Source organism: Ambystoma mexicanum, chromosome 12 (genome assembly GCF_040938575.1).
Source record: "Ambystoma mexicanum isolate Mex_15411 chromosome 12, UKY_AmexF1_1, whole genome shotgun sequence".
Classification (NCBI taxonomy): domain Eukaryota; kingdom Metazoa; phylum Chordata; class Amphibia; order Caudata; family Ambystomatidae; genus Ambystoma; species Ambystoma mexicanum.
Genome location: NC_090936.1, coordinates 968,074,223 through 968,087,649, shown reverse-complemented (window position 1 = coordinate 968,087,649; position 13,427 = coordinate 968,074,223). Strand labels below are relative to the sequence as shown.

Genomic DNA, 13,427 nt, shown 5'->3' with positions numbered 1-13,427 from the left:
AACAAAAGGTGGTCCCATCAATGATCTACGCAATGGACTCAGCACTAAACATCCAAGACTCGTTATGGCCGAAATTGGAGGGCTTTTTGTGGAAGGCAGTATTGGGCCTTCCAAAATCAACATCTATCTCAGCTATCAGGCGTGAACTGGGCCTCCTATCGATGAAAGCGTCAGTCAAGCAAAGCCAAATGAGACTCCTGTGTAAAATAACTTCTCCTGATGCTTTACCTCTATTCAAAGCTATTCGGAAGGAACTTATCCAAGGCCACTGTATCGCCCTGAAGATATGGGAGCAAGAACTAAAGGAAATTCTGGCTAATTTGGCTTGTACATCAGAAGATCTAATCCACAATCCTGTAAAGCTAAAGAGAAAAATAGCCCAGGAGGACTGGATACAAACATGCGAGGCAGTAACAGCAAATAAATTACTTGCCCACTTGCCGCCAACTACTAACAAGCTGAATAGACCTTTGAATTACTGTATAAAATTCCCTGACAAAAGCCTACGAAAGAATTTCATGAAACTGAGGCTAAATCTCACGCTAACCCAGGAAATTAAAGCCATCCGATCAAAATCTAGCATAAAAACATGCAGACTATGCCCAGAGTCTCAAGAGGAGGAAACTGTAAAGCATTTACTTTTAGACTGTGCAGAAACAGCATATTTGCGTGAAGCTTTTTTGTCACCATTAATGCATGATGCGTCACTCCGAGAAGAAGATACATGGTGGTGCAGACTGGTTGCAGGCGAAAAAACTAAATGGGCAACCGCGGCTGTAAACATTTTGGAGGCAGCTCTTAAGCGAGCATCGGAGCGTGGGTCCGCACTTGGTCCCATTTAACAAAACCTCTACGATGTAGCTCAACATTTAATTTTTTTTCTCTCCTTATGTTGCACTGTTTTCTTTTTCTTCTCCTTTATTTTCCAATGGTCCTTATCTGTTCTGCAATTTAGCAGTTTTGACATTCACATCTGAGATTTTGACATTAATATTCACATCTGAGATATGGGACGTGACTTCTTGTAAAAATCAAAATTTTTCTTTTGATTGTAGACAAGTATAATAATAAAAAAAAAAATAAAAAAAAATTGCATAAAAATGGAAGTGTTTTGAAAAAAAGCTTAAATGCTATTCTTTTCTCAGAAAATAACAAAGAACACATCAAACATTATTTAAAAGGACAAAAGATGAAAAGATAAAAGGCACAGAAGCAAATTAAAATGGCTGCTGAGGGAAGTGCAGCACTACAAACAATACACTACAAGAAAGACCAAGTGAAATTATGACAGTCCTGGCACTGAGGCCTTTGTTCAAGGAAGATCCTTTGGTTTGTATCGAAAATAAAAAAAATGCAACAGACTCTCAGAGAGCACAGATTGAAATCCTGAGGAGGAGTAATCAAAAAATGCAGCAGATGAAATTATTTCTCACTCGTAAATTACAGTTTTCAAACAGTTCTGGGGGGCCTACATGTTAACAGTCTTTTTATATGCACACAATCCATTACATGTAAATGCATCATGATGATTTACATTTGTGATTTAAGATGGGGACTGAATTTCAATAGCCCCTTTACACTTGTGAAAGTTCTTCTGTATGACTTTCATACTAATAAGTATAGTCATGTTCAAATTAAGAACAAAAAGGTTCAAAATACTGGCAGGAATCGTTTTTTTCCAAATCCAAAAGGCAAGACAACGTGGAACACAGACATAAAATATGGTTTGTCAGCAACATCTTCTATTGGTATCTTATATTGGTAGCTGATGCATAGTGGTACAAAGGTTGTGAATATCGGGGAAATGAGCTAAAAACAAGGACTGAATCAATGTGTATAGGTTCAACTGCATGACACAGAGAACAGAAAAAAGCAATACAAATAGATAGTCTCATAAAACCAAAACCTCATAAATTAGTCCCTTTCCTGGGCTATTAAGCGCAATATAAAAGTGCATAATTTTTCCACTCACTGATTCCTTTAGCTGCAACTGCAACTCTTGAAGTTGCCCTTCGAGGACCGCGCAGTGCTTCAAGACTTCATTGTATCGTTGCTGGCTCTCTCTGACATTCTGGCTGCTTCCTCTGAGCTGGATGGACAGAGATTTCTTTTCTTCAAATATCTGAGAAAGCTAGATGGAACATTAAAAAAAAATACAAGAAGATTAATTTGATAGCAGACTGAATACACTGGGGATCTAGTTCTGAAAACGTTTATTTTCTATTATCCAGGCACAGTCGGTATATAGACGATAATAAATGAAAGGAGAGGAAATCCAAGTGGTCCATTTTAAGAAGACATGTTTGTCAAGAGAGCCATCTCTAAAAAATAAGAGCACACCTCCAGCCATCTTCTCTCCTGTACATAAAAGAAACCTCCAATGAAAACATCCAACATCACACTGGCAACAAAGGACTGTTCCACTAACAATACACCTCATCACATAAGGGAACATACAATATACATCCATTATGGAAAACCCTCTGCACACTTGATAAACACGTTTTATTGTTAGGTCATCACCCATATCTGTAGGAGTTGCTTACAGGAAACACTATTGTAGTTTAGCAACCTTGTACAAAAAGGAGCGGTTCAAACCAATGACTATGTGTACATTTATAATGTACTGTGGGTTGAGGCTTCTAGGAATGGAACCTGCCTGTGCTGAGCATCACTTGTATTTTGATTGTGAGTTTGGCAAGATCACAGGAGCAGTTTTGGGGTTTAGCCTGAGCCCCAGTTTGGTAGATAAGAAAAAAGTTTTTTTGCTCCCGGTTATCTTGTTTAGAGATCCGAAATGATATTCATAACACTTTGGTTAGTACGAAGTGATTCGTTTATTTATGATAATTTTCTTGAGTGTTTCTTTCCATAGAAATTTTTTGTGTTTTGAGAAACACTGTTAGAAACTTGGAGTGCAAGTTTGGTCAGCCGACACGTGTTTCGACCCATAGGGTCATTCTCAAGGCAAGTCAATTTTGCTGAATGCCCTCAGTGGGGTTCTGTTCAATTTGGGACTGTCCTTACGGCAGTCCTGGCTCCTATTGGGCCCTGTGTGTTATGTCTAGAGTAGGGACGCAGACATAACACACAGGGCCCAATAGGAGCCAGGACTGCCGTAAGGACAGTCCCAAATTGAACAGAACCCCACTGAGGGCATTCAGCAAAATTGACTTGCCTTGAGAATGACCCTACGGGTCGAAACACGTGTCGGCTGACCAAACTTGCACTCCAAGTTTCTAACAGTGTTTCTCAAAACACAAAAAATTTCTATGGAAAGAAACACTCAAGAAAATTATCATAAATAAACGAATCACTTCGTACTAACCAAAGTGTTATGAATATCATTTTGGATCTCTAAACAAGATAACCGGGAGCAAAAAACCTTTTTTCTAACATTTATAATGTATTGTATTTTGAATGAACTTTTAATGAGGAAGAAGGCGAGTACTCTGCAGATGAGGGTGAGAACAGAGAACAGCAATCCCTTTTCAGGGTGCTTTACAAAAAGTGATAATGGAATGGGCAACGATGCAAGCAGTGCAAAAGTGAAAAGATGTGAGCGAGAACATGGACTGCAGATAGCGCAGATTGACAACTCAAGTAATGTACACTATGTACAGATGGGTAATATACTGATAATAGAATAAACATTATGTACAGCTGAGCGAACAAGGAGCAATAGGGGGGGTCACAGAGGAGATACTCAAGACGAAGAGAACTTCTGTGGGGTTAGTCAAGCTTTTCCCTCCAACCCCTCCACCCCCCAAGGGTGAGTAGATGGTGTAAGGGTAGATGTGAAATGGAGGAAAGTAGTGAAATGTATTAGATAAGAAGAGGAAGGGGCAAGGAGAGAAAGAGCAGGAGTGGAAGGCAGCATGTGAGAGAAAGACATTCAGTAGGGTGCTCAAGCAAACAGTTTAAGATGTGGATTAGTAGGTGACTGAGTTAGCCTGACAAAGGAAGGCGGGAGCCCATTAACAGATATAAAGATGAGCAAAAGGAATTTAAAGAGTGTTTGGTGACATTGAAAAACAGCCACGCTCGAGGATGTGAGCAGAGATGGGAAAGAAGTGGGGGGTGCACAGAGTGCAATTTGCACATTTTGTTAAGGGGGCAAAGCGATAGAGAGATGGGTTGGTCTGACACAAGACTAGATCAATAGTATCAAGGGTGGAGATGAGAGTTTTAATTCAGTGGTTTGCAAAAAAAGGCACTGTTTGGAAATATTTTTTTTTTATGCAGCTTCCTCATCCCTTGCAAGATATTCTTCAACCAAAAGCACTAGTTTTGCTCATTTTGTTCTGGAGGCAATGGTTAGCCTTAGGGTCTACTAGTGCATAGGGACCCTGTACCCTATTGATGTCTATTGTGTAGCTCTACTACCTCTCTTAAGAAAAGCAGTGCAGGATAATCTTGAATTTATTGAATAGTGCGCACATCAGGCAGAATAAACTGCAGCTGCATACAGATGGGAAGAGAAGGTTTTATGCATGATAACTGACCAATACAGATAGGTAGTCAAATCATCAAAAATAAGAAGAGTTTTCAAAGCTTTACATAAGGAAAGCAGAAAAGACTGACTAATTATTACTTATATTAGTAGAGCAGTCCCAAAGGCGAGGGCCAGCGACTAAGACTCTGCGTCATCTCTTATCTGTACTCGTTTTTGGTTCAACTAGAAGACATGAATCAAGAGATTACAGCCGTTGGACAGGTGGATAGTGGGAAGCATTGTTGGCAAAATAAGAACGGGCAAACCTACCAAAAAACCTGTAGACCAGACAGAGGCCTTGCATGTATCCACTGTCAAGCTGGCAACCAGAGGAGTACTTTTCAAAATGTTGATACATTGGGATATAGTTAGGTATTGAGTGAGCTGGACTCCATCATTCTGAACCGTATTAGAGTAGCCCAACAGGCTAGAGGGACTGGATGTCTGGCTGGGTCAAGTAACATGTGTTTGTGCACCAGAAGAATTATCTCTGTTTTGGATGGATTGATTTTCAACCCGTTGTGCAACACCCAGCTCTGAACTTCATTCAAACCACTCATCAGTTGAGCTGTTTCATCAGACGGAGAACTAATTCTTAAATTAATCTGGGTGCCGCCAGTGTAAGAATGATACTGCAGACCACACTCACTCATTAAGGAGAAAAATCATGGGCAAATATTGATGTTAAAATGTAATGGGGGGCGAGGCGACCGCCTCCAACACCCTGGAGGAAACTGCTATTGAGCCAAAAAAAAGAAAGGGCCCATTTGTACCTGTAGAACTCTATCAGCCAAAAACGAGTGGAACATCAGAGGACTACCTCAGGAACTCCCACGATTTCATAGAGTTGAGACAGAAAGATCATGTTGTCTACTGTATCAAATGTGCAAATGAACCCAACATCACCAGTAGTGATAGACAGTCTGCATCAGAATTTGAAAGATCACCATCCCATATTGCAATAAGGGCAGACACTGCTCTCTGTAAAGGTCAGAAACTAGATTGTATGGTACTTTTTTGTATTATTATGGTATTTATTGATCGCAGACCTAGATCTGGAAAGCAACAGAGCATTTTACAATCCTAGGGGGAAGAACACAGTGAGGGAAGCAGAGAAAGAGGAAGTGGGGAGCTAACAGTGGACGGCAGGAAATTGACAGCAAGGGATCTACAAGCAACCAGGGAAGGAAACTGTGAGGAGCAGATCACAGAGTCTCAGGTACATGGGGAGTGGAGGCTTTGCAGAACTAGGTGTTAGGGAGAAAACATCCCTTGAAGTGGAAGGTCTGGAGCTCTTTCTTGAACTGCAGAAGCAATGGGATGAGTCTGATGTTGACTGGGGGAGGCCCGTCTTCTGGTTCTTTCCTTACTGCACCAGCGGAGTTCAAGTCTGCACATGTCCTTACTTCTGGTAAGATGCAAAGTTACTCAGTGTGGCAGCTTGGGGACTTCAGGGTGACAGCCTTTGTCATGATCTCTGCTTCCAAAAGATCAGGACTTGCCCGACTCCCTTGGAAGCAGACCCATAACCCCGGTTCCGAGTGCCAGCCAGTCCCAATTGGGACCTTTTGGACCATGTCCTGGCGCCAGTGGCACCAGGCTCATAAAGATGCCCAGTCCCAGGGCTGGAAGCGCCAGGCTCATAATGCTTGGGTGGACTTACCTGCAGCAGACCATGCTGCTTACTTACCTGCCAGTTGAACCCCTGATCCTCTTCTGTTTGGGACTACTTTTCCTGTTGGGTGGGGCAGGAGCCACTCCCTAGGTTCAGAACACTGGAACTCTTCTGGAAAGCAGGAACTCTTTTCTTACCTAGGCGTGGCTGTGGAAGGAGACACCTATGCACTACAGGAGGCTATTTAAACCACACCCGATGGATGAATCTTGCTTTGCGTTATTCTGCATTCTCTGCAGCAGAACGCTCATCGTGTCTTCTGCTTCTGATCCTGGGCCTAAGGGAACAAAGGCTTACCAACCTGGAATCCAGTCTTCAGCAGCACCTGTAAAGACAAAGAAAGAACAGGTTAGCACTACGTTAGCACTACGGTCTTCAGTGGCAGCGCATCTCTTACCTGGTCCATCAGCTGTCACCAACGCCTCGCGCTGCATTCCGGCATCTGAAAGACGAAGGCTTACCTACTCTTCGCATGCTCCGGAGGTCTTCGCACTGCATTCCGGCATCTGAAAGACAAAAGCTTACCAGCTCTTCGCACGCTCCGGAGGCCTTCGGCATTGCATCCCGCATCTGAAAGACAAAAGAAGGTGCGTTTAAAGACATTGGGCAACTTTATTACTCACGTGCCATTACTCCTTCCCACGCCAAATCCAGTGGGTATTCCAGCACCCTTCAGCTTCTCTAAAGCTTCGAACTTGTACCTGCAAGATAAAAGGGACAGTTAGTGCGCATCGTGAAGCAGGCAACAAGCGCTTACTTATGTGCTTCCAGGCGCTTCTATTCCTCACGCGGGTTCGATCCTCAACTCTCATCAGCCCGCCATCCGCCATCGCCGGAACCCTGCAAAACAAGAGATATCATTACAAAAGACTTTTAAGACATTTGAAGTGCCCAGAACTTACCGTTCGTGCAGTTAACGACGGACAGCAGTCCTCTGAGGTCAAGAGGCCTGCACCCTTATCCAGTGAAGAAACTGGTTACGGCACCCTGCCCTGAGGCAGATGGAGAGCTCGGCGTTAACTTACCTAAGGTGAGGGCGTTAACCTTTGGAGTTCTACAGGAGAAGAGAAAGGGAAGAGGAGAGAGGCACCCAATAACCCCAGTTCATTAATCCCATATTTTCTATCTGCAGACATCTTACTCTTCGAGTCAGACATACAGTGCACAGAGGTCCAGCCCAAAGAGCCAACCGTGTGTTATACATCACCTTTGAAGATACGGCATTCACCCAGTCAAGACCGGCGCCTCTGCGGGAATCAGGTGAGCGTTACAGAACGCAAAGCCTACTGCAAAACTCCCACCCAGGCGCTATGGAAACCTCGGATACCGACCAGCTAGCCCAGTTACTTGGGGAACTAAGAGCAGAAGTGCATGCAGCCCGTCAGGAAACGAATGCTCTAAGAAGGGAACTGATTATTTCCAAGGAGCGAACAGACGATCTCGCTAGACAATTCCTACAGTCACAAGCCGGACAAACTCCGTTACCCGCATCAGGGGCAAATCTTCCTTCAACATCCTCTACGAACCCAGTGCGGATCAACCTACCTGGGAATGTACCTCTGGCTCCGCCCGAACGATTTTCTGGTGACCCAAAGAGGTTTGCAGTATTTATTAACCAGTGCCGGTTGCACTTCTTATGCCGGCCAGCAGCCTTTCCAACTGATCAAGCTAAGGTAGCTTTCGTGCTTTCGTACCTTAGTGGCAATGTGGCAGACTGGTCGATCCCCCTAGTTAATCAAGATGATCCGGTTCTCCATGATTTTCAAGCTTTTCAGCTCAGTATGGAAAAACTGTTTGCAAGACATTCACAGGGGCAGGCCTTGGACAATGAGCTCCTTTCATTGCGACAGGGTAATCAAGACCTTTTGGATTATATTTTGTCTTTCAACAGACTGATAGTGGAAACTCGATGGCCCGAGGACAAAAGGATTACGCTGTTTTATAGAGGTCTACATGGAGAGCTCAAAGATGTGTTAGCCCAAGTAGTGAATCCCCCGCAAGACTGTTCGGACTATATTGATTTAGTCGTTCAAATTGACCACAGACTGCAGAACAGGAAGGCCGATCGTTCCAAGTTTGATGCTCGAGTATTTTCCAAACCACCAACTCCTACCTAAGGAGTAGACTCTGGGGAACCCATGCAAATAGGGGGCCTGAAAGGACCACTAACACAAAAGGAGCGGGAAAGGAGAAAACAGCTGCCTCTTTGTCCAAAGGCTGTAAAGGACGTCATTACTACGGTGGATGGTACGGAGATAGCCTCCGGACCAGTAACGCATACCACCCAAGAAGTGACGCTAGTAAGTCAAGATGGACACCATGAGAAGATCGTGTTCGATGTGATCAAGGCCCCTCAGTTCCAGATTATTCTAGGAATTCCTTGGTTAGAGAAGCACAATCCTCAGATCGATTGGCGAGCAAGAACGGTTCAGTTTCCAGAATGTGTCTCTACTTGTCACCCTCGACCTGGTGTTGCACTGGCAGCAATTTCCTCGGAGGCTCCCCAGTTACCTCCTGAATACCTAGAATTCCAAGATGTTTTCCGGAAGGATCAGGCTAACTCTCTACCTCCTCATAGGTCTTATGACTGCCAGATAGACCTGATACCTGGATCTACTCCTCCTTGTAGTAGAATTTATGCCCTCACCGAGCCTGAGAATCTTCACCTCCGACAATACCTGGATCAATACCTAGCGAATGGGTTTATTTGTCCTTCCAAGTCCCCTGCTTCCTCAGCTTTGTTCTTCGTTCCAAAAAAAGAAGGGGACCTTAGAACTTGTATAGATTATCGCGCCCTGAACCAGATCACCGTTAAGAATAGATATCCGTTACCTTTGATCCCTGAACTCCTGGACCAAGTCAGAAAAGCATGCATATATACAAAGCTGGATCTTAGAGGAGCCTACCACTTGGTACGAGTAAAAGAGGGCGATGAATGGAAGACGGCCTTCCGCACCAAGTATGGGCTATTTGAATATCAGGTCATGCCCTTCGGACTTTGCAATGCCCCGGCCGCCTTTCAATATTTTATGAACGATGTCCTCAGATAGCTCATAGATGTGTGTGTTGTTGTTTACATTGACGACATCCTCGTTTATTCTTCATCGGAAACTGAACATCGGAAACACGTGAAAATGGTCCTCGAGAGATTGCGTCAACACAAACTTTTCGCTAAGTTGGAAAAATGTGTTTTCAACGTGACTGAAGTTGAATTCTTGGGATTCATATTATCACCTAGCGGAGTGCGTATGGATTCAAAGAAGGTCGATGCAATTCTCAAATTGCCATCGCCATCCTCCGTAAAAGGTGTTCAAAGCATGTTAGGCTTCGCTAACTTTTACCGCAGGTTTATCCCCGAATTCTCTCGAATAGTCCAGCCCATCACCGCCTTGTTAAAGAAAAACAAACGTTTTGAATGGTCTACCGAGGCGGAACAAGCTTTCCAGAATTTGAAGACTAGATTTATCTCTGCACCGATTTTAAAACATCCTCGCCCAGAACTCCCCTACATCGTTGAAACTGATGCTTCGAGCCTTGCCATGGGGGCAGTTCTATCACAAAAGGACCCAGTAACCAATCAGTTGCATCCCGTGGCATTTTGGTCCCGCAAATTCTCGCCTCCTGAAATCAATTACACTATTACTGATAAGGAACTTCTAGCTATCAAGTCCGCCTTTAAGGCTTGGCGGCATTATCTTCTGGGGGCCCGACACACCGTTACTGTGATTACAGATCACCGAAACCTGCAATATTTGAAAACCGCAAAAGCTCAATCCTCTAGGCAACTCCGTTGGGCACTATTCTTTGCCGAGTTTGACTTCATAATTACCTATCGACCTGGTACAAAAAACGGTAAAGCTGATGCCCTTTCTCGGATGGGAGTGGAAGAACATTTGATCAATCCTAAACCTGTACCTATCATTCCCCAACAAAGAATTCTAGGTGTTATCGCCACACAATCCATAGAGGAAGTTAAGGATAAAGCCAGGCTACTGGTAACTCCAGCAGACATACAGAATTGGCATCTGCAGGGAAAGGACTTTACGGTGAAGGACAACCTATTATATTTCCAAGAACGGTTATACCTGCCCAGCACAGATTTACAGAAAAAGGTAATCTCTTGTTATCACGATTCTTTAATGGAAGGACATCCCGGTATGACCAAGACCTCGGAAAAGATCAAGCGCTACTTCTGGTGGCCGTCTTGGAAAAAAGATATCAGAGACTTTATAATGTCCTGTGGAGTATGCGCCCAAAACAAGAGTCAAAAGGAAAAACCAGCCGGCCTCTTACGCCCTATTGACATCCCGCCTCGCCCTTGGCATACGCTTTCTATGGACTTCATCACCGATCTACCTCCATGCTCCGGATACAATACGATCCTAGTAATCGTGGACCTATTCTCCAAGATGGCGCATTTCATTCCACTCAAAGGCTTACCAACAGCAGCAACTCTGGCCCGAGAATTTCTCGAAAACATCGTCCGACTGCACGGTTTTCCTTCAGTTCTAATTTCGGATCGAGGTAGTCAATTTATTTCTCATTTTTGGCGAAGTTGCTGTCGGTCGGCTCAAATTGATGTGAGACTTTCGACCAGCCACCACCCTCAAACCGACGGACAAACCGAGAGGACCAATCAAACTCTGGAACAGTATTTGCGCTGCATGCTACAACAAACTGAAAAAACTTGGAAAGATATCCTTTGGATAGCCGAATATGCCTACAATAACTCTGTCCACTCGGGAACTGGGAAGACCCCGTTTTTTCTTTTATACGGTAGTCACCCTCGAACCTCGGAGTTGGATCCACTCCAAGATCTTGGAACACCAGCAGTAGACCACCTGCATTCTACAATCACCCAAGCCTTTAAGGAAGCCGTTTCTCACCTTCAAAGGGCTAAAGAACAATACAAGAAAGGAGCAGACCAACATCGGAAGGAAGCCCCCCAATATCAAGTAGGAGATCAAGTCTGGTTATCCACCAAATATCTACCTCTAAAAGGACCACGCACATTCAACCCAAGATACCTTGGTCCCTATTCCATCACTACCATAGTAAATCCAGTAGCGGTCAAGTTGGACTTGCCCCCTCACATGAAGATACATCCGGTCTTCCACGTCTCTCTATTAAAACCCGTGCAACCTCAAACCCGACTAACTACATCTCCAAAACCTATTCTAGTTGATGGAGAACTCGAGTTTGAAGTCAAAAGCATCCTGGATTCCAAGATCTCCAAATCTAAACTATTTTACCTGATTGACTGGAAAGGCTACGGTCCCCAAAAAAGATCCTGGGAACCTGCAGAATATGTCCACGCGCCTCGTCTAATCAAAAGATTTCATCGAACATTTCCTAACAAGCACAAACCCCCGGAGAAGCCCGGTTTGGGAGGGGCCTTGAGGGGGGGTGCTGTCATGATCTCTGCTTCCAAAAGATCAGGACTTGCCCGACTCCCTTGGAAGCAGACCCATAACCCCGGTTCCGAGTGCCAGCCAGTCCCAATTGGGACCTTTTGGACCATGTCCTGGCGCCAGTGGCACCAGGCTCATAAAGATGCCCAGTCCCAGCGCTGGAAGCGCCAGGCTCATAATGCTTGGGGGGACTTACCTGCAGCAGACCATGCTGCTTACTTAGCTGCCAGTTGAACCCCTGATCCTCTTCTGTTTGGGACTACTTTTCCTGTTGGGTGGGGCAGGAGCCACTCCCTAGGTTCAGAACACTGGAACTCTTCTGGAAAGCAGGAACTCTTTTCTTACCTAGGCGTGGCTGTGGAAGGAGACACCTAAGCACTACAGGAGGCTATTTAAACCACACCCGATGGATGAATCTTGCTTTGCGTTATTCTGCATTCTCTGCAGCAGAATGCTCATCGTGTCTTCTGCTTCTGATCCTGGGCCTAAGGGAACAAAGGCTTACCATCCTGGAATCCAGTCTTCAGCAGCACCTGTAAAGACAAAGAAAGAACAGGTTAGCACTACGGTCTTCAGTGGCAGCGCATCTCTTACCTGGTCCATCGGCTGTCACCAACGCCTCGCGCTGCATTCCGGCATCTGAAAGACAAAGGCTTACCTACTCTTCGCATGCTCCGGAGGTCTTCGCACTGCATTCCGGCATCTGAAAGACAAAAGCTTACCTACTCTTCGCATGCTCCGGAGGTCTTCGCACTGCATTCCCGCATCTGAAAGACAAAAGAAGGTGCGTTTAAAGACATTGGGCAACTTTATTACTCACGTGCCATTACTCATTCCCACGCCAAATCCAGTGGGTATTCCAGCACCCTTCAGCTTCTCTAAAGCTTCGAACTTGTACCTGCAAGATAAAAGGGACAGTTAGTGCGCATCGTGAAGCAGGCTACAAGCGCTTACTTACGTGCTTCCAGGCGCTTCTATTCCTCACGCGGGTTCGATCCTCAACTCTCATCAGCCCGCCATCGCAGGAACCCTGCAAAACAAGAGATATCATTACAAAAGACTTTTAAGACATTTGAAGTGCCCAGAACTTACCGTTCGTGCAGTTAACGACGGACAGCAGTCCTCTGAGGTCAAGAGGCCTGCACCCTTATCCAGTGAAGAAACTGGTTACGGCACCCTGCCCCGAGGCAGATGGAGAGCTCGGCGTTCACTTACCTAAGGCGTACCTTACCTTTGGGGTTCTACAGGAGAAGAGAAAGGGAAGAGGAGAGAGGCACCCAATAACCCCAGTTCATTAATCCCATATTTTCTATCTGCAGACATCTTACTCTTCGAGTCAGACATACAGTGCACAGAGGTCCAGCCCAAAGAGCCAACCGTGTGTTATACATCACCTTTGAAGATACGGCATTCACCCAGTCAAGACCGGCGCCTCTGCGGGAATCAGGTGAGCGTTACAGCCTTATAGCTGATGCAACAGGATTTGAAAATGATACATGCTTGCAGCAGATGTCAAAGCAGTTGGATGGTGGTTGAGTTCATGTGGATGAATTTGCAGAGCCCTTTGATGAGCCATGCTGGTGCATGCAGGACACTTCTCAGTGGTGCAAGGGTAGTTGCCGGAAGGCCTTCCAAAAGGGCACTGCCACCATCTAGGTAGGAGAGGACCAAGCCTTAGACAGAGGATCTGAAGTTCTTTTCTGGGATGAAGGGCTTGATTTCCTGCAGGATAGAAAGTTGAAAACAAGCTGTTTGTGTCTTCCTTGCTATGTGCTGTTTGAAGGCGAGGTGTCTGTCGATGTAAAAACCCAAAGGACTTGGAGCAGGGGGCCAGTTGGGTTATGAA

General features: G+C 45.0%; 1 protein-coding gene across 1 annotated transcript in view; it reads right to left on the bottom strand.

The window, feature by feature from the left end:
* The window catches only part of GOLGB1 (golgin B1), a 959,320-nt gene that overhangs the window by 251,540 nt on the left and 694,353 nt on the right, over positions 1-13,427 (bottom strand). Inside the window, exon 16 of the mRNA XM_069629448.1 lies at positions 1,973-2,131. Coding sequence (XP_069485549.1) covers positions 1,973-2,131 — 159 coding nt within the window. The remainder of the gene's footprint in view (positions 1-1,972; positions 2,132-13,427) is intronic.